At 38.7% G+C, this 20,613-nt stretch overlaps 1 protein-coding gene across 2 annotated transcripts in view; it reads right to left on the bottom strand.

Annotated features, from left to right (window-relative positions):
- Positions 1–19,353, bottom strand: part of HPRT1 (hypoxanthine phosphoribosyltransferase 1) — a 35,090-nt gene extending 15,737 nt beyond the window's left edge. For both annotated transcript variants that reach the window (XM_054717759.1, XM_008156946.3), the window contains exons 1-3: positions 19,195–19,353; positions 6,916–7,022; positions 5,477–5,660 (exon numbers count right to left, since the gene is read on the bottom strand). In XM_054717759.1, coding sequence (XP_054573734.1) covers positions 5,477–5,660; positions 6,916–7,022; positions 19,195–19,221 — 318 coding nt within the window. In that variant the 5' untranslated portion in view covers positions 19,222–19,353. The remainder of the gene's footprint in view (positions 1–5,476; positions 5,661–6,915; positions 7,023–19,194) is intronic.
- Between the last annotated feature and the right edge of the window lie 1,260 nt (positions 19,354–20,613).

Genomic DNA, 20,613 nt, shown 5'->3' on the forward strand with positions numbered 1-20,613 from the left:
TAGACCATTTCTGTCATCACAGAAAGTTCTATTGGTCAGCACTGCTCTAATCAAGTAAAAGATACCATTTAGCATAATTTAACACTAGAAAAGTTTGAATAGTACTTAATACCTGGTATTTTCAAGTACACCGTTTTCAAACCTTCAGAAATTATTGCATCTTATCTTTATGCTTTTCATTCAATGTCTGATTTAGAACTAGGATCTGATAAAATAAGCATGTTCAATAGAACCACTTATCATAACCTAAGATAGTACCTTGAAGACAACAGATGATCAATGAGTTTGCTAAGTGAATTAATCTATTACCTCAATTTTTTTACAAAATCTGTGGCCTCAAGGATGAAACACTGCCTTTCTATTCTAAGAATCAGGGTGCTTATACAAAACCTTAGTTGCCTGACAAGGACTACATCAAAGTGAAAATCCACAGGAAGGGGCTAGAAAGTGTACTTTTGACCCTAGTTCTGTTAAAAGTTTCCTTACACCACGGATAGTATATATGCCCATTCCTGCCAATTTAAACTAAACGAATTCTTTCCCCCATCCATGTCTATGGTCTCAATTCAAAAAGAGAAAGGCATAAATCACTTTACTAGCTTTATATACATATAAATAGACATATTTATAGAAGATAAGCTTTATATTATCTTTAGTGTCCAATTCAAAGAGATATACTTATATTTAAATTCAACTGTTTGGGGGGAGCATACTTCAAAAAAATTGACTAAAGACAGAGAAAAAGGTCAGACTGAAAGTTACTGACCTCTTCTAAGAGATACTTTAAGAAACTGCTGCAATTTTTCTGCATTTTCTTAAACAAGCTCACTCAAATAGCACCTTCTTATAAATTACTATAAACTAATTTGCATCTTTAATATATTAAACAGAAAGACTAATCAAGCAACTTCTGAGATCAAGACTGAAAGTTATAGGCCTGGCTGGTTTGGCTCAGTGGATAGAGTGTCAGCATATGAACTGAAGGGTCCCAGGTTCAATTCCTGGTCAGGGGCACACGCCCAGGTTGTGGGCTCGACCCCCGTGTGGGACATGCAGGAGGCAGCCGGTCAATGATTCTCTCTCATCATTGATGTTTCTAACTCTCTCTCCCTCTCCCTTTCTCTCTAAAATCAATGAAAATATTTTTAAAAAGACTGAAAGTTATAGCTTTATAAACCTTGAATGCAACTGAGGGGAAAATTCCATAATTGGCAAAATGGATTTTGTTTGCATGCAAAACTAATGACGATCAGAGAATGAAGAAATAAAAGGAAGCCCATATTAGAGGAATCAAGTCAGTTAAAAGTTTACCAAATAAGACTGAGTTTTGCACAGTTAAAGGCTTGGGTTCAAATCAAAGACCTGTATGATCTTGGGCAAGTAACTTAATCCCTTCACACCTCATTATTCTTACATGTACATGAAGATAGTAATTCATACCTTAAAAATCAGGCTAATTTTCTCTTTGCTTAAGGCCCACACAAAAATATTCCCATAAAAATGTACTTTTCTGACAACTTTTCCTACTGAGGCTTCATTATTTTTTATTCAACTATTTTAGTTAAAAAAAAAAAAACACTACAAAATTGAACTCACAACAGAGAAAGTATGTTTGCATACTTATCAACTGTTTAATTTTTCTGAAAATCACAGCGTTTAGGAATAGAAAAGGGCATTGAATATATTGCACTAACATTTCATTGTTCTAAGATGCACATTTACATTTTTATAACTCAGAAATCAACATATTAGAACTGATCACAACTTACTACCATAATTGACAGTGTCTTTTTCCTTAGAAGCACAAAAAATAGTGGTCTTAAACTGATTTAATTTAGAATTAATGAAATATGGTATTTGGAATCCCCAATCAATTTCCCATCTAGGCACTAAGCAAAGAAAATCCTGCCTAGCTTCTTTGATAAACAGTAGGTAAACTATAATATACATGTGTGTATATTCAAAGAAAAAATTCTTTAAAATATTAGAAATAAAAATGGTAGTGAAATTTAAGATGACAATTCCTTTATAATTTTTGTGGTTCTATGTTTTTATATTAAACATGTTTTATAATCAGAAAAAAATATAATTTTTATTTTGGAGAAAAACCAGATGGGGCGTGTTGACATTGTTATGGCTCTTTATATATTCTAGGAATATATAATAGTTCATTGAGCATTCCTTTAGGATTAGTACAGATCAATGTTTAATTCACTATTTCAAACTGGTCAAGATAGCATTTAAAATTATATTAACATAAATCAATGTTCCTGATACTGCAAACAATTTTAAATTTCCATTTTACAACTTAATCAAATTAAGTTGCCTATATATATTTTTTTCATTGCAGCACTTTTTAAAATTACTTTATTGATTAAGGTATCACATATTTGTCCTCAACACCCCTCCATTCCCATCCCAAACCCCTCCACACACATGCCCCCACCCCCCTGTTGTCCGTGATCACTGGTTAGGCTCATATGCAAGCACACAAGTCCTTTGGTTGATCTTTCTCCCTTATCCCCACCATCCCCTACCTTCCCTCTGAGGTAAGTTGCCTATATTTTATATGGACATGTGAATATTTTCCATGAAAAACTGAAAAATTAAAGTATATGGATGGTATTCTTAATTTCTATTGCTTAGCAGTAAACCTACACAGAATTTCACATAAAACAGAATGGATATTATTTTCCTCTAAGTGAAAATTAATCTTAAAATTCACTTTGCTTGTGTTTAAATTTTCATATTTTTATCAGCTTAATAATCCTCTAAGATCTAAAATGAATAAGAAAAAAACTAAAAGTAGAAAATTAAATTAAAATGTCAAAGTGTTCCTTTGCTTCAAATTGCTCTCACAGCTATAAAATACTTTTTAAAAGAAATATTAAAGTCCCCTCACTTGTTTTTATGAGTTTTCTTTTCAAAGAAAGAACATTCTGCCCAAATTCCCAGAGGAATGAAGTATCAGTCATAAAGTAACAAGATTAATTTTTATGTGTGTGTTTGTGTGGGTGGGTGGGTAGGGTGCTTAAGAAGATCAAAGAGAAATCATACCACGGACTATACTAAGTACATGTTTTGACTCTAAGCAACAATATATTAGAAACTGGGCAGCTTTCAAAAAATAAAATACAGCCCTGGCTAGTTTGGCTCAGTGGATAGAGCGTCGGCCTGAGGACTGGAAGATACCGGGTTCGATTCCAGTCAAGGGCACATGCCTGGGTTGTGGGCTCGATCCCCAATGGGGGATGTCGGGAGGCAATTGATCAATGATTCTCTCTCATCACTAATATTTCCATCTCTCTCTCTCTCTCTCTCTCCCCTTCCTCTCTGAAATCAATAAAAATATTTAAAAAAAAGATGTGTCTTTCACACATCCATGTTTCCCTCTCTCTGTCTCTCCCCCTTCCTTCCACTCTCTCTAAACATCAATGGAAAATATCCTCAGGTGAGGCTTAACAAAATAAAAACATAAAAAGGTTATCATTTAAAAATAAAATAAAAACTGGGCAGCTATACTGTTGGCAGCTATACTGCCTAACATTAAATTTGAGTGTAAACCAGCAAAATAAATAAATAAATAACTTCTGTTAAGTAAAAATCCAAATTTTATATTTAAACAAGTCTTTAATTCAAACAAGACTGACAAGTTAAAAGGAGCTTATAAATACAAAGTAATGTCATGATGTATGAGCATAAAGGGCTTTGGTGGAATAGGGAAATGTCTATAATATTTAAGTGGTTATCTAATCACCTATTAGACTGATAAAAATGTGAAAAAGGTCAAAGACTTGAGTCAAATGGATGATTAACAAAGAGAATGAAAGTTGAAAGTTAAATGTAGATAAGTGGTCTTATTCTTAATGAAATCAAACATTCACATCATCAAAGAAATTATGGGTGAAATTCATGTGTAAAGATCACACTGAGCCCTAGCCAGTTTGGCTCAGTGGATAGAGCATCAGCTCGAGAACTGAAGGGTTCCAGGTTTGATTCTGGTCAAGGGCATGTACCTTGGTTGCAGGTTCCCCGGCCCTGGTCAGGGTGCGTGCAGGAGGCAACCAATTGATGTGTCTCTCTCACGTCGATGTTTCTCTCCATCTCTCCCTTCCCTCTCTCTAAAAATCAGTGGAAAAATATCATTGGGTGAGGATTAACAACAACAAAAAGATCACACTGATTTTGGTTCATCCAGTGTCAATATTCTGAAGCATTTGAGATCGTGTAACACTGTACAGTGACTGTGAATCAAAAGTGGTATTTTCAATGTGCCAATGTTCTCACTCTATATGTGCTTTCTAGGAAATAATTCTTTTTTAAATATATTTTATTGATTTCAGAGATGAAGGGAGAGGGAGAGATAGAAACATCAATGATGGGGGAGAACTACTGATCAGCTGCCCCTGCACATCCTACACTGGGGATCGATCCCACAAGCTGGGCATGTTCCCTTGACCAGAATTGAACCTGGGACCCTTCAGTCTGCAGTCCGACAATCTATCCACTGAGCAAAACTGGCTAGGGCTAGGAAATAATTCTGGACCCACTTTATTATCAGACTTCGCTCCAAATGCCTTTCGATTTCCCCGCAAACCAATCTAGCTCCAGAGAAGATATCTGCCACCAGTAAATATAGTCAAAAGAGTATCACCCAAGTCCCACCATCCATTCTTAAAAGGTTTCTTAAAAACTCCAAAAAAACAGCCTGGCTAGTGTGGCTCTGTGGTTGAGCATCAACCTATGAACCAGGAGATCATGGCTGATTCCAGGTCAGGGTACAAGCCCTGGTTGCAGGCGTGGTTCCCAGTGGGGGGCGTGCAGGAGGCAGCCAATCAATGATTTTCTCTCATCATTGATGTTTCTATCTATCTCCCTCTCCCTTCTTCTCTGAAATAAATAAAAATATATTTTAAAAAATTAAAATTAAAACTACAAAAAAAAAAAAACCTCAAAAAATAATAAAACACCTTTAAAAATAAGTATATAACCTCTAAGGTGACTAATTTGAAAAAAAAAAAAAAAAAAGACAATATTGCCCTAGCCGGTTTGGCTCGGTGGATAAGTGGATAGAACATCGGGCTGCGTACCAAAGGGTACCGGGTTCGATTCCAGTCAAGGGCACGTACCTTGGTTGCAGGCTCCTCCCCGGCCCAGGCCCTGGTCAGGGTATGTGCAGGAGGCAACCAATCGATGTGTTTCTCTCACATTAATGTTTCTCTATCTTGCCCTCTCTCTTCCACTCTCCCTAAAAAATCAATGGAAAAATATCCTCGGGTGAGGATTAACCCAAAAAAAGACAAAATTTACTTGGATATAAAGTACTGGTGAATATATCAGAAAATCTCACTATAACCAACTGAAACGAACATGTAAATATAGTTTGCAAAGCTTCAAAAACATACAGAAAACCTATAGTTGCCATGTTTTATTTTAAAAATTTTATTGAATAAACATATATATTAAATATACTTACACAGTAGCTCTTCAGTCTGATAAAATCTACAGTCATAGGAATGGATCTATCACTATTTCTGTTCAGTGCTTTGATGTAATCCAGCAGGTCAGCAAAGAATTTATAGCCTCCCTTGAGCACACAGAGGGCTACAATGTGATGGCCTCCCATCTCCTTCATCACATCTCGAGCAAGCCGCTCGGTCCTACAGAAGTAAAATTAGGAACTTAATAGAAAGTAATTTATATTGTAATAGAAATACACTTAAACTTTATAACAAACATCTCTTAACCACTAACTCCCACAAAATACATCCTTTGCCCCCATAAAGTATATCCTTGTTTCATAAAGCAAAGAGAAAATTTCAAAAACCCTCAAAAGCCTGGTTCACTATAACATTTATAATAAATTTTAATGCAATTTAAAATAAGATACCATTTTCACTTATCAGATTGACAAATTCTGATTAAATGAAATTTACCTGACAATATAAGAAGAAATTGTGAGAAACACAGTATTTGCATATATCATTGGGAGTATAAACTAACATAACTTTCTGAAGGATAATTTGGCAGTATCAAAACATTCAATAAACACCTCCCACTTAACCCAAAATTTCGTGGATCAAGTTGAGCAAGCACCCAAACATCTATAAAAGGATGTCTCCTTCTAGTATGATCTATAATAGCAAGACAATGGACAAATCTTGCATGTCCATCAATAGGGGGCTAGTAAATTAATTATGGTACAGCTAGAAAATGGAATGCTATGAAATGTTTAAAATATATAGGATAGCTCTGGATATATTAATATGAAGTGTCCAATAAATTTTTGACCTATATGATAGTACACACCCATGTGTTAAAATATATGTGTACATTTACATATATTATATATGACTAGCCCATATGTAGGGAGGAGATATGCACTGAAGGCTGAAAGGAGAGAACTCTACTCTTATTTAAAGCCTCTACAGTTAAAATTTCACAGTACACATATATCGATATTATAATTTGAAATAAAAACCAAAATAACCTGACACACAAGGCAAGCATTTAAACATCAAAGTTTCTCACTGCAATTTATTTAAGGGGAAAATTTCAAGCTAGATGTGCATAATGATCAAAATCTGACCTTGCCTTCATGTGATTCAGTCCCAGTCCATTACCCTGTTCAGGGTTGAGAAATCAAAGGCTGTGACTAAAGTTCATTCTTCCAATCTCCTTTCAATGTTTACTTTATTCTACTCCCTACAAATTCCTAGTATACCATAATTTATGCTATGTTATTAGTAAACCCTCCCTGCCTTTTTTGTAAAGAAGGCTTTTAAACATTTTTTAAATCTATTTTTTTACAAGCTGGTCCAGTTTATGGTCAAATATCAACTACTTAAAACAGCTGCTGACACCTGAAATTAATATAAAACACAAACTTCAATTTAAGATCTTACTGTTACTAACCTGTCCATAATTAGTCCATGAGGAATAAACACCTTTTCCAAATCCTCCACATAATGATTAGGTATACAAAATAAATCTAGGTCATAACCTGGTTCATCATCACTAATCTGAAAAAGAAATACGGCTGTTTCGATAAGAGCATTACAAGATACAAACATTTAATTAGATTTAGATGTTAAAAACCTTAGCCTATCAGAGAAATTTAGGTACCAGATATCAAGAACTTTCAGTAAGTTTCTAGTAGGATAATGAATTATACTTATATCAGAAATCAACCATCAACCATATGTTTTATTTTTAAAAATGTTTTTATTTTTATTTTTATGGATTTCAGAGAGGAAAGGAGAGGGAGAGATAGAAACATCATTGATCGGCTTCCTCCTACATGCTCCCTACTGGGGGTCAAGCCCACAACCCGGGCATGTGCCCTTGACTGGAATCGAACCTGGCACCCTTCAGTCCACAGGCCGACGCTCTATCCACTGAGCCAAACCAGCTAGGGCTCAACCACATGTATTAAAGATGAATAGTTAAGATTGTAAAAGTAAAATGACATGATATGAAATTTCCTTTAGCTCTTTAAAGAGAAAAAAACTTTAAATAGCTAAGACAAATGTGGCAAATCTTGATAATATTTTAAATATGAGTCATGAGTATATGGGGACTTACTCTTTCCATTTTTTAATATGTTTGAAAATTTAGTTTTAAAAAATACACTATAGTCTATCAAATTAAAATATCCCTGAACAAAGAACAAGTGCTATTTCCCACCCCAAATTCAAATACCCTCTTCTCATCTCACAGTAGGGGAAAAAATTATTTATTTATTTATTTATTATTATTATTTTTTAATCCTCATCCGAGGATATTTTTCCATTGATTTTTTAGAGAGAGTAGAAGAGAGAGGGAAAGACAGAGAGAAATACCAATGTGAGAGAAACACATCAATTGGTTGCTTCCTGCACGTGCCCCGACCAGGCCCTGGGCAGGGGCGGAGCCTGAAACCGAGGTACATGCCCTTGATGAGAATTGAACCCAGAAACGAACCCGGGTCCCTTCAGTCTGCAGGCCGACGCTCTATCCACTGAGCCAAACTGGCTAGGGCAGGAAAAAAAATTTAAGTGATTTTATTTGACTTAGGGTGGTGGGCACATGGTGCAATATACAGATCTTGTAACATAAACCCACACTTGAAACCTGTATGTTCATGTTGATCGCACATGGTGCAATATAAGATCTTGTAACATATAAACCCACACCCGAAACCTGTATGTTCATGTTGACCAATGTCACCCAATCAATTTAATAAATACAAAAATAAAAATAAGAAGTTAAGTGATTTCTTAAAAACCCAAACTCCTAGAAGTCTGAAATTGTTATAACCCACTCATGAGGTGCCTTCATAGTAGAAACTCCAAGATGGTTTGACTAGGACTATATATTGGTTGTTTAGGTATGCCCAGCCTCTGGCATACAAAATATTTAATAATAACACTAATGATGTCGAACCTACAGTGGTAAAATGTACAATGATCAATTTTATAAATATTATATATGCATCTATACACACAGAAAATAACAAAACCATGAAAACTATTATCTTGGGGAGGGGAGTTACAGAGATTTCACTTAGTTCCTTACATCATATATTCCAAATTTTCTTCAGTGAATATATATATTGCTTTTTAAAAAATACAATAGTCTTTCTTATAAATCATTTTTGGCAATGTGTTTTTATACATATATATAAAAAGTATGGGGAAAATTTAAAAGATATATTAAAATAAAAATCTACAAACAAGAAACTAATACAAAATATAAAAGGAAGAGGAAGAGGGAGGGAAAGATGGGGGAAGGATAGGTGAGTGGGTATGGAGGAATATATCAAACAATGGTCAAATACAACAAGTGGGTACTTGCCACTTTGTACACTTTAATATTGATTTTTTTTAACTTAAATTTGAGGTTCATGTTTTCTCACTTTCAGTCTCAAAAGTTCTGTTTTGAGTTCTCCAGATTCTGGTGGAATTGTAGGTATAATGATGTCAGGCTGGTAGTACCTACACACCACTTCAGTCTGCACACATGGCCAGGAGGCTGGCTGTGATTCAGGTAGGTAAACCAGCTCATGCCCATGGGTATGGTCTGACAACAGCAAGTAGTGCACAGACACTGGCTCAGCAGCTGGTCTGAGGGCAGTTGGAAGTCAATATTGATTTGTTTTTAAACAAACATGTATTATTTTCATAAGCAGAAAAAAAATCCATTGGGGGAAGGAAGATTTTGCCAGATCCTCATAGAGGAAGTTCTAATATATCATGTTTATTTCAAAACATTCACTACACAAATAATGGAAATGGGACATTTCTGTCACCTACAGGAGTATTTCAAGAGTACTTTATAACAAGTACTACTTTTATAAATTTTATAAAGTGAAATTTAGTTCAAGTTTTGGGAAAAGAAGAAAGAACTTGTTAGATCCTATAGATGAAAGAATAAACATTCATTTCAGGTTCATCATATATATCTGCTACTACCTGACATAAATGAAAATGCACCATTTCATAGTGCTTTAAAATCAAGATTCAGAGTGCCAAAATGGCTTCCCTGAAGCTTACCCCTTGCTCCCAGTTACTTACTGCTTCTGACACAAGCATAAACCAGGACCCACCCAGGACCTGAATTATGCAACACTTGTAAAGACTACTGCTTCTATGAAAATGGCTGTGTCTGACTACAGGTTTTGCAAACAGCTTAAGAACTTTCAGAGTCTTAGTTATCTCAATCAAAGTCAATGTGAATTCTGCCCAGAGTTCATCCCAGCTATTGGTCTATTACAGACAGAGAAGGAGGGATATACCCCAAAATAGGAATTCTATCTCTGTCAACATACCAAATTAATTTCCAATTCAAAAATTTCTTATTTTCAATCAATATTATTAGATTTATACAGGGTGACCCCCCCCCCCAAATGTATATACACTTTAACAGCTGATAGCTGCTAATGAAAATGAAATGTATTTTAATAAACACTGACTCTATAATTACTCAAAGTGTGTATATACATTTTTTGGGACACCCTGTATATCACATTTACTGTCAAAGGGCCGATTTACTACATCAAGCATAAAAAACATGTTAATATAATTCTTCCTAAAAGGCAAAAACAAGAATTTAAAAAACTTGCATAACTTGAAGTACTTTAGGCATGAATTAACAACTTGGTTACAATTCACTATTAATAGAGTATGTTTATGGGGGTTCTAATTTAAGAAACGTGTGATTGTCCATGGATATATAATTGTCCGAACTGGGCAGTGGGTACATGATGGTTCACTATAATATTGTTAACTTGTACATGTTTCAAATATAAAGTTAAATAACAACTTATTTAAATGATGACAAAAGCGCCATTTCACACTTTCTGTCTTTCCCTCTCTCTTCCACTCTCCCTAAAAATCAATGGAAAAAAATATCCTCGGGTAAGGATTAACAAAAAATAAAATAAATAAATTCACAGTTAATGATCAAATATTACGTAGAATATTAATTTTAAATGGTGAGGTCCTTACTCAGACCTGTATTATTACTAATACTCAAATATCTGAGTACCTACTATGTTTTACATATTAGAGAGAATTAGGTAAACATTGACAAAGCTACCCTCAAAAAGCGTACAGTGTAGTAAGACATGACATGTACATGAATAATCATAAGACAGAGTGTTAAACTGCTAAGTACTGTGGGAGTTTAAGGGGACACTCAAACTCACTCAGAAGCCTCACCTGCACCTAGACCAAAGAGAAGAAATAACATAAAATACAATCCAATAAACAGGAATTTGTTTTAATCATCCCAAACACCGAAGCTTCAGATTAAATAGGCCCATAACCTCAATCTCTACAAGAGCTAGAAATATACTTAGTGGCCTTTAATCTTATAAGCTATTTGTCCCATCTGATATTGGTTAATATCTGATATTAATTAATCTTATCTAATATGGATTAGTTAACAGTACAGTGGCTGCTTTGATAGGAAGGGATTTCAATATACTCAATTACATTAAAATGCATTCAGTATCCACCTTGATTAAGGCACTGTGCAATATCTGTAGAGGGATACAAAGATTATTAATTTGTAGTACTCAAAAAAAGCTTGCAATGTAGTAGAAAAGGTATACATACATACATACATACATGGGACTAACTATATGGCACAATAAAGCTTATAAGTTGTACCCAAATCTCATTTGACAAGCCTGCAAACTTTTGATTGTCAAAAGTTATATGTACACTAAAGATAAACCTGGAACCCAAGGTCGCCCAACACCAGTGACTCCTTCCAAAAGAAATATCAAGCTCAAAGTTATTATATTCTGTTGCCTAGGTTGTAAATTGAGTAGACTGGCATATCTCTGACACTGAATTAGCACAGCCTTCTAAGTCACCTAGGTAATAGTAGTATCCACATTCTGTATGAATGTAAGTCACATCTGTTTTATTGTTTGTGACTTGGTGTTACATATCTAAGCATGTGGTTATTACTGATACGTTCTAAAAGAATAGTATTAGTCTGCTTAGGATTCCATAACAAAATATCATAGACTGGGTGGCTTACACAATAGTAATTTATTTCTCACAGCTTTGGAGGCTGGAAAGTCCAAGATCAAGGTGCCAACAAAGTAGGTTTCATTCTGAACCCTCTTCTTTTCTTTTTTTTAAATATATTTTTCTAGGGGAAATAATGAACAACATAGACTGATGAACAAGAACAGACCCAGAAACAAGGAGGCATGGATCAGACTGTCGGGCCTCAGAGGGAGGGTAGGGGAGGGTGGGGGTAAAGGGGAGAGATCAACCAAAGGACTTGTGTGCAAGCATATGAGCTTAACCAGCGGTTAAGGACAACAGGGGGGTGGGGGCATGTGTGGGGAGGGGGGTGGGCTGGGAATGGGGGGATGAGGACAAATATGTGATACCTTAATCAATAAAGAAATTAAAATATATATATAATATATATATATATATATATACACACACACACATTTTTTTACACATATTTATTTTTTTATTTTTATTGATTTCAGAGAGGAAGGGAGAAGGGGAGATAGAAACATCAATGATGAGAGAGAATAGAATCATAATTGGCTGCCTCCTGCATACTCCCTACTGGGGATTGAGCCCGCAACCAGGCATGTGCCCTTGACCGGAATCGAACCCGGGACCCTTCAGTCCGCAGGCTGGCACTCTATCCACTGAGCCAAATCAGCTAGGGCTGAAGCCTCTTTTCTTAATTGTAAGTGGATATCTTTCACATTGGGGGCTACCTTCTCCTATAAATGCAGACTGGAGGATGGGGTTGGGGGAGGGAGCTCCCTTTTTCTTAAAAGACAAGGGACCTTTGCCCTAGCTGGTTTGGCTCAGTGGATAAAGCGTCGGCCTTCGGACTGAAAGGTCCCGGGTTGATTGCAGTCAAAGGCACATGCCTGGGTTGAGGGCTCGATCCCCAGTAGGGGGGTGTGCCGGAGGCAGCTGATCAATGATTCTCTCTCATCATTGATGTTTCTATCTCTCCCTCTCCCTTCCTCTCTGAAATCAATAAAAATAAAAAGGGACCCAACCTCATGACCTTTTCTAATCCTAATTTTCTACCAAAGGCCCATCTCCAAATACCATCATGTTGGGGATGTTAGGGCTTCAAGACATTTTGGGGGTGGGGTGGGAAGAAATATTTATTGCCTAACAAAAACTTAACATAAAATGGCTAGAAATCACAAAAGGTTCTGGATGGCTCTGGGGAGGACCCAACCCTAAAATATTTGGGAAGAGAGCTCTGGAGGTACCACAAGTGGTGACAAATGAAAATGCGATTTCTTTCCAGATCCACCTTTCCCATTATTGCCATTTCTGGCTGAACTGGAAGTCAAAGGATAGGTTAATAACTCTGAGCTACTTAACATTTACCCAGATATTTCAGAAACCTGAATGCATCTCTTCAGAGCTTTAGAACACAGCTCTCAAATTCTAACCTACCTGTAATACACTTGTTAATGATAAAATCCAGACAGGTACTTTTATTAATATGAAAGATTGAAAAATATACATAAAAATTCTAATTACAAAGATATATTATATAAAATTATAGTAAGCAAGGAATTTAACTCGAGCTAAGATAACACTTGCAACATCAATTTATCATCTGTGACTAGGATTGCTTAAGTCTCTTTGTGGTAAAAAAAAAAAAAGACAATATTTATGGATCCAAATAAGACTGAATGGAAGTGAAGAAGTGAGTCTTAAAATGAGCTAGAATGGGCAGAAATTGCTAGGTGGCATATTTTTATATTTTTACCTTTTATATTCAGATGCTTTAAAATTCTCAAAACACACTAAAGCAGATATGTCATCCCCTTAAGATAATATGCAATAATCAGGGTATCATAAAACCAAAATTATGAATTACTGATACACATATTCCTAAATGTGAAAGTAATTTAAGCTAGTAGTGTATTCATTTTCCAATTTTATGAATCTTACAAATAAATTACACATATAACTTGCTTGCCCTCCCTTCTAATGGTTAAAGAATTAAAATTTTTATAACAATGTAAGCATTATAAAATTAAAATCAGCATTCTTACCTATTCAATCCAGGGATAAATTACCTGCTTCTAGATAAGTGGGTTCATAACTACTATATGTGCAAAGACATAAATTTATGCAACACTATGGTCTTTCCTTTTATTAGTGTGCACTGTGGAATAATAAGTATATTCATTCTGGACAAAAAGTATATACCTATCAATTATCAGAAGCACAATGTGGAAGATAGTAATTCCATAGCAATTTGAATTATCTGTCTGAATTCTTATTAGTTGCAAATTATTCTAAATGCTAGCAATTTGGTCACCACTGGCAAGAAAATATTGACTGATATTAATAATGGTGGTTGATAATTTCAGAACATATAAATTTACTGAATCCACACAATATAAAATTACAGAAAGGAAGAATATATAGTTCATCTTTAGCATCTCTTCACACAGGGGAAAATGGCATGGCCCAGTTACTGCCTAATGAACTACAGAAAATTACAAGGCCCCTCTTCTCTGCTAATGTGATTGGTCCTTTTGACTTTTTCCCCACCTCCTTACAAAGGACTTCCTGCAATAGCAGTACACAAATACAAACAATGGAAAACAAAACGGATCTATAACTATCCTACCCTATATAATAAAGAGGGAATATGCAAATTGACCATCACTCCGCCACAAAGATGGTGGCGCCCACAGCAGAGGCAGGGGTTCCTGTAACACAAGATGGCTGCACCCACAGCGGAGGCCCGTAACGAGCCTTAAAGAGCAATCAGCAGGGACCTGAGACAGTGTCCCCCCGCCCTCATGGGGCTTGACAGGGGACCTCAGGCCACACCCCCTGCCCAGCGGGGCTTGACAGGGGACCTCAAGGTGCACCCCCTGCCCCGGTGCTGGGCCAGGGGACCTCAGGCCGTGCCTCCCACCCCAGCGCCAGGCCAGGGGACCTCAGGCCATGCCCCCTGCCTGGCGGGACTTGACGGGAGAACTCAGGCCGCGCCCCAGCCCCGGCGCCAGAGTACGTGAGGCCACGCCCCCGCCTGGCGGGGCTTGACAGGGGACCTCAGGCTGCACCCCCACCCGGCAGGGCTTGACAGGGGACCTCAAGGGGTGCCCCCCGCCCCAGTGCTGGGCTAGGGGAACCTCAGGCTTCTCCCCTTGCCCCGGGCCAGGGGACCTCAGGTCATGCCCCCGCCCAGCAGGGCTTGACAGGGGATCTCAGGCCGTGCCCCCCGCCCCAGCGCCGGGCCAGGAACCTCAGGCTGCACCCCCCGCCCTGGCACTGGGCCAGGGGACCTGAGGACGTGCCCCCTGCCCAGCGGGGCTTGATGGGGGACCTGAGGCTGCACCCCCCACCTGGCACCGGGCCAGTGGACCTGAGGCTGCGCCTAGCGGGGCTTGACAGGGGTGGGGCCGGCTGGGTCTGGATCTCGCCCAATGGGGGTGGGGCCGGCTGGGTCTGGGTCTCACATGATTTTGAGGCGCTGCAGGTGGGCAGGGGCTTGACTCTGGGTCCCGTGGCGTGCCCCAGACTGACAGGAGGAAGATTTTCATATACATTTTACTAATTTTCTTTAATCTCTGACACTTCTATTATAGAGAAAGGGCAAATAGAAATATGAAAATATTTCCTCTAATTAATCCCCTTTTAATGTGCATGAATTTCGTGCACCAGGCCACTAGTGTGCTATATTACTCAATTTGCAGAATAAAACCCTCCAAGTGATCTGCTCCATTTTTTGGTGGTCACAAAGAGTAATTTTGGTCTAGACCAGTGATTCTCAACCTTTCTAATGCCGCGATCCTTTAATACAGTTCCTCATGTTGTGGTGACCCCCAACCATAAAATTATTTTCGTTGCTACTTCATAACAGGTTGAGAATCGCTAGCAGGGTCACCTAAGACCATCGGAAAACATAGATATTTATATTACAATTCATAACAGTAGCAAAATTACAGTTATGAAGTAGCAACGAAAATAATTTTATGGTTGGGGGTCACCATAACATGAGGAACTGTATTAAAGGGTCGCGGCATTAGAAAGGTTGAGAACCACTGGTCTAGACTATTGTCAGTCTAAACCCTGTTATAAATAAAATAGGGTAGCCCTGGCCAGGTGGCTTAGCTGGTTGGAGCATCATCATGTACACCAAAAAAAATAGCAGGTTCAGTTCCCGGTCAGGGCACATACCTGGGTTACAGGTTCAATCCCCAGTTGGGGTGCATACAGGAGGTAGCCAATCAATGTCTCTCTCTCTCTCTAAAAAAAGATAGGATTGTGGATCAAAAATGCACTATTTTATCAATTCTGTGAAAATTATTGGTAGGATAAGATTTAAATCTGGTTAGTACAGAATTACATTTCTAGCATTACCATCCTGAAATTTAGAAGGTATAATATCCACATAATGCATATTTGATGTTGCACATTAATTTGCAAAACTCCAGAAGTTTGCCCTTAGTTCAACTATATCCAAACTTATCCTGGCAGTTTAATGATAGTTACAAGCAGCATGGGTTATATTAAGCATATCTGGGGGACAATTTCATCAAAGTGATGTTGGATATGTTACTTCACCAATTTGTGCCTCCAAGGTCATACTAGTGTTTATCTACCTCATAAAGTACCTATTATGTAACTTTGGGACAGTTACATTCAATAATGTCTGCAAAATATTTACCTCAATGCCTGACTAAATAATCTATAATAATAAAAGCATAATATGCTAATTAGACCAGACATCCTTCCGGAAGACCTTCCTGACATAGTCGGGGCTGCAAGGGCCAAGGCAAGCTGCCTCGGCTGCGAAGGCCAAGCCCCTTGCATAAATTTCGTGCATTGGGCCTCTAGTTATAAATAATTAGCCACAACTGTCACTACTAACTTAAAAGTAGAGATGTTAAGAGCAGACTCCGGGGCCAGATAACTTAGATTCATATCCTAGCATTGCTGAGTGATCTTGGGCAGGATACTCAACCTCTCTTGAGCCTCATAAATTATTTTCTAAATATCAAACTGTAACCATTACATAGCAAGCACTATTGCTAACGTGCAGACAATTTCTGGGAAGGAAATAAAGGAACAGGAATTTGCAAACCAAAAAGACAAACAAAATTAGCACCAGCCAGTTCTATCCATAATAATTCACCCTATGCTGGGGCAGGCATCATACCCAAAAGTAAAAGCATCTAACTTCTTCAGCAACTGAATAAAAATAACCCCCACCATTTTTTGAGTACCTACTACTAGTATAACATTTAAGTGCATGGGCTTCTAAAGAGACTTAGGTTTAAATCTGAGCTCCTCTTAATAACTGTGTGATGTGGGTATGTTATGTTGAGGTTAAATTACTTAACCTCTCTGAAGCTTTAAAGATTCCTCCTCTGTAAAATGATAATAATCATATTACTGTTATAGGGTTGTTTTGAGGGTAGGCCTATGTAGGTAAACACAATGGTAACTATTATTACTATTACCAGTCAGGGCCCACACAAAGATTGATTCCCATAAATCATCTTATAATTCTTTCAATAATACCACGAGGTAGCTAACATTTCATTTATACCTAAGAACACCAAGGTGAAACAGAATTTGCCACCCCAAAATAAGACTTTTAGGGGATATTACTTTAAACTCATTATATTCAAGAAACAAAAGACTCAGGAAAAAAACCTTTGACCTTCCCTGGAACTACCTAAAAGAATTTAGATAGAGGGGAGCAATCATCATAGATAGCTACAGTTTAATATGAATTAAGTGTAATAGACAGGATTCTGTGTTAATGGCCCAGCAAATGTTTATTTACCAAACATTTACTTTTCCATCTCCCTGAAAATTGCCGTCCTACTTTGAAGTCCCAAACCACAACTCCCTCTTCTCCTTAGCTCAAGATCACATATCGGCCTCAATTACTATGGAACCCTGTAAGTACATACATAATAAATTTGGCCATTTTCTCTGGTTAATCTGTCTCATGCTAATTTGATTATTAGTTCAGCCAGTAGAATTTAGCAGGTAGAAGGGAAATTATTTTTCCTCCCCTATAACACTGAAGCCAAAAAAGTGAAATAAATTGCCCAAGGACACACAACTGAATTCTAGGCCAGATTCCATTAAGAACACTGCTCTTGCCTTGGCTGGCCAGGTGGTTCAATTAGTTGGAGCATCCTACCACCATGCACCAAAAGGTTTCAGGTTTATTCCCAGTCAGGGCACATACCTAGGTTTCGGGTTCAACCCCTAGTCCAGATTCGTATGGAAGCAACCGATTGATAATTCTCTCTTAACACTCTCACTCTCTTTGTGTCCCCCCACTTCTCTCTCTAAAAATAAATAAACATGTCCTCAAGTGAGGATTAAAAAAAACAACACTGCTCTTTACCTGAAGTCACAATGCCTAGTAAGAAATAGAATCCTTTCTTTTTTAGGGCTCAAATGGTTAATTATTTTATTTATTGCCCTGGTGGGTGTGGCTCAGTTGGTTGGGCCACGGCCTAGGCACCAAAAGGTCACTGGTTGGATTCCCAGTCAGGGCATAAGCCTAGGTTTCCATTCAATTCCTGGTTGGGGAGAATGCAGGAGACAGCTGATAGGTATTTTGCTCTCCCCCTCTCCTTCTCTCTCTATAAAAATCAATAAAAATTTTTAAACATTATTGAAGTATTCGTTCAACAAACCATTACTGAGAATGTCTTACATGTCAAACGCTGTACTATAAAGGTGGGGTTACAGTGGTGATTCCTTCTCTTATAAAGTTTATGTTTTATTAGGAGACAATCAACAGGTAATCAGGAAACTGCTTGAACAATAAAATTGATAATGATGCAGGCTAAGTGTCGGGAGGGGTTGGCTATTTTAGCAAGCATGATCAGAAAGGTGAGGTGGGAAGGGGAGCAGCTTGGTTTGTTCTAGAAATAAGAAAAAGGAACCAATGAGGTTGGAGACGATGTGAGAGGCTGCTTAAGGAATGAATGAACCTGAAGGATCAGATTGACATTTTTTTTTTTGTCCCCTGCAGCCTCAAAGAGCATGGGATACAGTTTCAAGCATATCTGAATTCCAGGTCTGCCACCTCTACGCAAGCAAAATCACCTAATATCTTCATTATTTCCTTTGTGAGTAAAAATGTAAACATGGTTACCGCTACCAAGAGTCCGGTCGGGATCAGGGAGGCACAAATATTTGCTGAACTAGATGAAAACATCAGTACCCACGTGTCTTCCCATGTGGTGGTTTCCTGTCTGGGCCCTCCAAAGAGGTACCCGGAAGCCATCATTTCCATCCCCCAAATGTACAGAAAAGGGCCTCTCCCTCACCCCACCAGATCATTCTTGAGTTGGCCCACGGCCCCTCTCCCTCAGCACGCTCGCAAATGGCACAAGTCCGCCAACACGCCATCCCCCCTGCCCCCCCCCACACACACACACACAACACATATACATACACTCTTCCACACGCTTTCCCAGGACTCTTCAGAGGAGGCACCCACACCGGCCTCCCCATTCGGTTCCCCGCTGCCCTGGTGTGACGTAAAGCTGAACCCAGAAAGCCAAGGCCGCCCCCCACCCACCCCGCTCCCGGGCTTCCCCGAGTCACTCTGGGCCACCCTACCCACGCCCGCACTGCAGGCCCCGTGCCTCATGGGCTGGCCCCCGCTGGCCCGGGCAGGACAGGCCAAGCTGCTCACCACAACGCTGGGGCTGCGAGTCGCCATAACGGAGCCGGCAAACGCACCGGCGGAGGGCAGCCTGAAGAGGAAGAAGCCGGCGCAGCGCCGAAGAGGGGGCGGAGGCGAGAAAGAGGCGGCGCCTGCAGGAAGCGGAGAGGTTTGCCCAATGCTCTTGTCAACCGTTGTCCCACAGCTCTGCGCTGGGAAGCAAGTTCCGCCCCTGAGCCCGCCCCCTGCGCTCCGCCCCCGCCCCTGAATTAAGCCCGCACGCCTGGCCCGCGCTCCCTGCGCGCCTCTGTCTGCCGGGTTCCACGTTCACGTAGTGGCCCTGGGAATTTTCCTGCGGAAGAAGTGGAGACGGTTTTCTGCCCGTGCAACTTTTAACCCTCTTTCCCCCAGTCTCCCGTTTAGATGGCTCCCACATTTCCAAACCAACCGCCGCCCGCATTTCTTCCTAGTGGCCCTAAGAAGACCCGTTCCAGCTCTACACGGTCAGTCACCACGTGGTTACACTTGCCCGGCGTCCTCTTCCCAACACCTTGAACTGCATTGTGGACTCCATTTTCCTGAATTGCCCAATTCTCACAAAAATCTTTGGCTGGTTTTCAGAGTTGAGACCTAAAGCCCTAGGGTCAACCAGATCAGGGTACATACAAATCGAAGGGGAACACTTAATTGCTCTGTGACCTTGTGCAAATCAGACTCTAAGTTTGTATTTTCTCTCAGTAAAATGAGGTTATTAATAGGATCCTTGTGAGTAGCAAAGGGCATGATATACATGTGTATATCTATGTATATGTGTGTTATATATGTATATGTTGTTGAACAATATTTAACTGATTAAATTTGAATATCTAATTGCCTTTATTAATTCATGAATCTCCTTCCACCATCATTTATCCCCCACTTACCCTCTTCTACCTCCCCCCACCCCCTTCCCTCTGGTAATCACCATACTATTGTCTGTCTATGACAGTGATGGGCAACCTTTTGAGCTTGGTGTTTCAAACTTCGGCAAAAAACCTAGCATAACTCGGGTAGTGTGTCACTTTGAGGAAAAAGCATTATTTCACGATATTTATAGTTTAAATAACATAAATGTATAATTGTTATATATAATTGTATTTAATAAACCAAAAACTAAATATTTAACTTACCTGCTTAGTGACTTCTTTGTTCATCCGTCAGTCGGTTTCTTTTTTGGTCTTGATATTATTTAGCTTGTGTGGGATGCCGTGAACTAAGATAAGTGAGGGGGAGGGGGAATTCTTTAACTAACCTGCCTATTAGTGACTTTTTTGTTGCTGAATTTCATTGGCTAAATCTTCAGTTGAAGGTTGATATTTTGTACACTTCAGGCCCAAGCAAGCGCTACTAACTTCATCTGTCAATCTGTTTCTTTTGTTGGTTTTGATATTATTTAACGCTGAGAATAAG

This window comes from Eptesicus fuscus, chromosome 1 (assembly GCF_027574615.1).
Source record: "Eptesicus fuscus isolate TK198812 chromosome 1, DD_ASM_mEF_20220401, whole genome shotgun sequence".
Taxonomy (NCBI): Eukaryota; Metazoa; Chordata; class Mammalia; order Chiroptera; family Vespertilionidae; genus Eptesicus; species Eptesicus fuscus.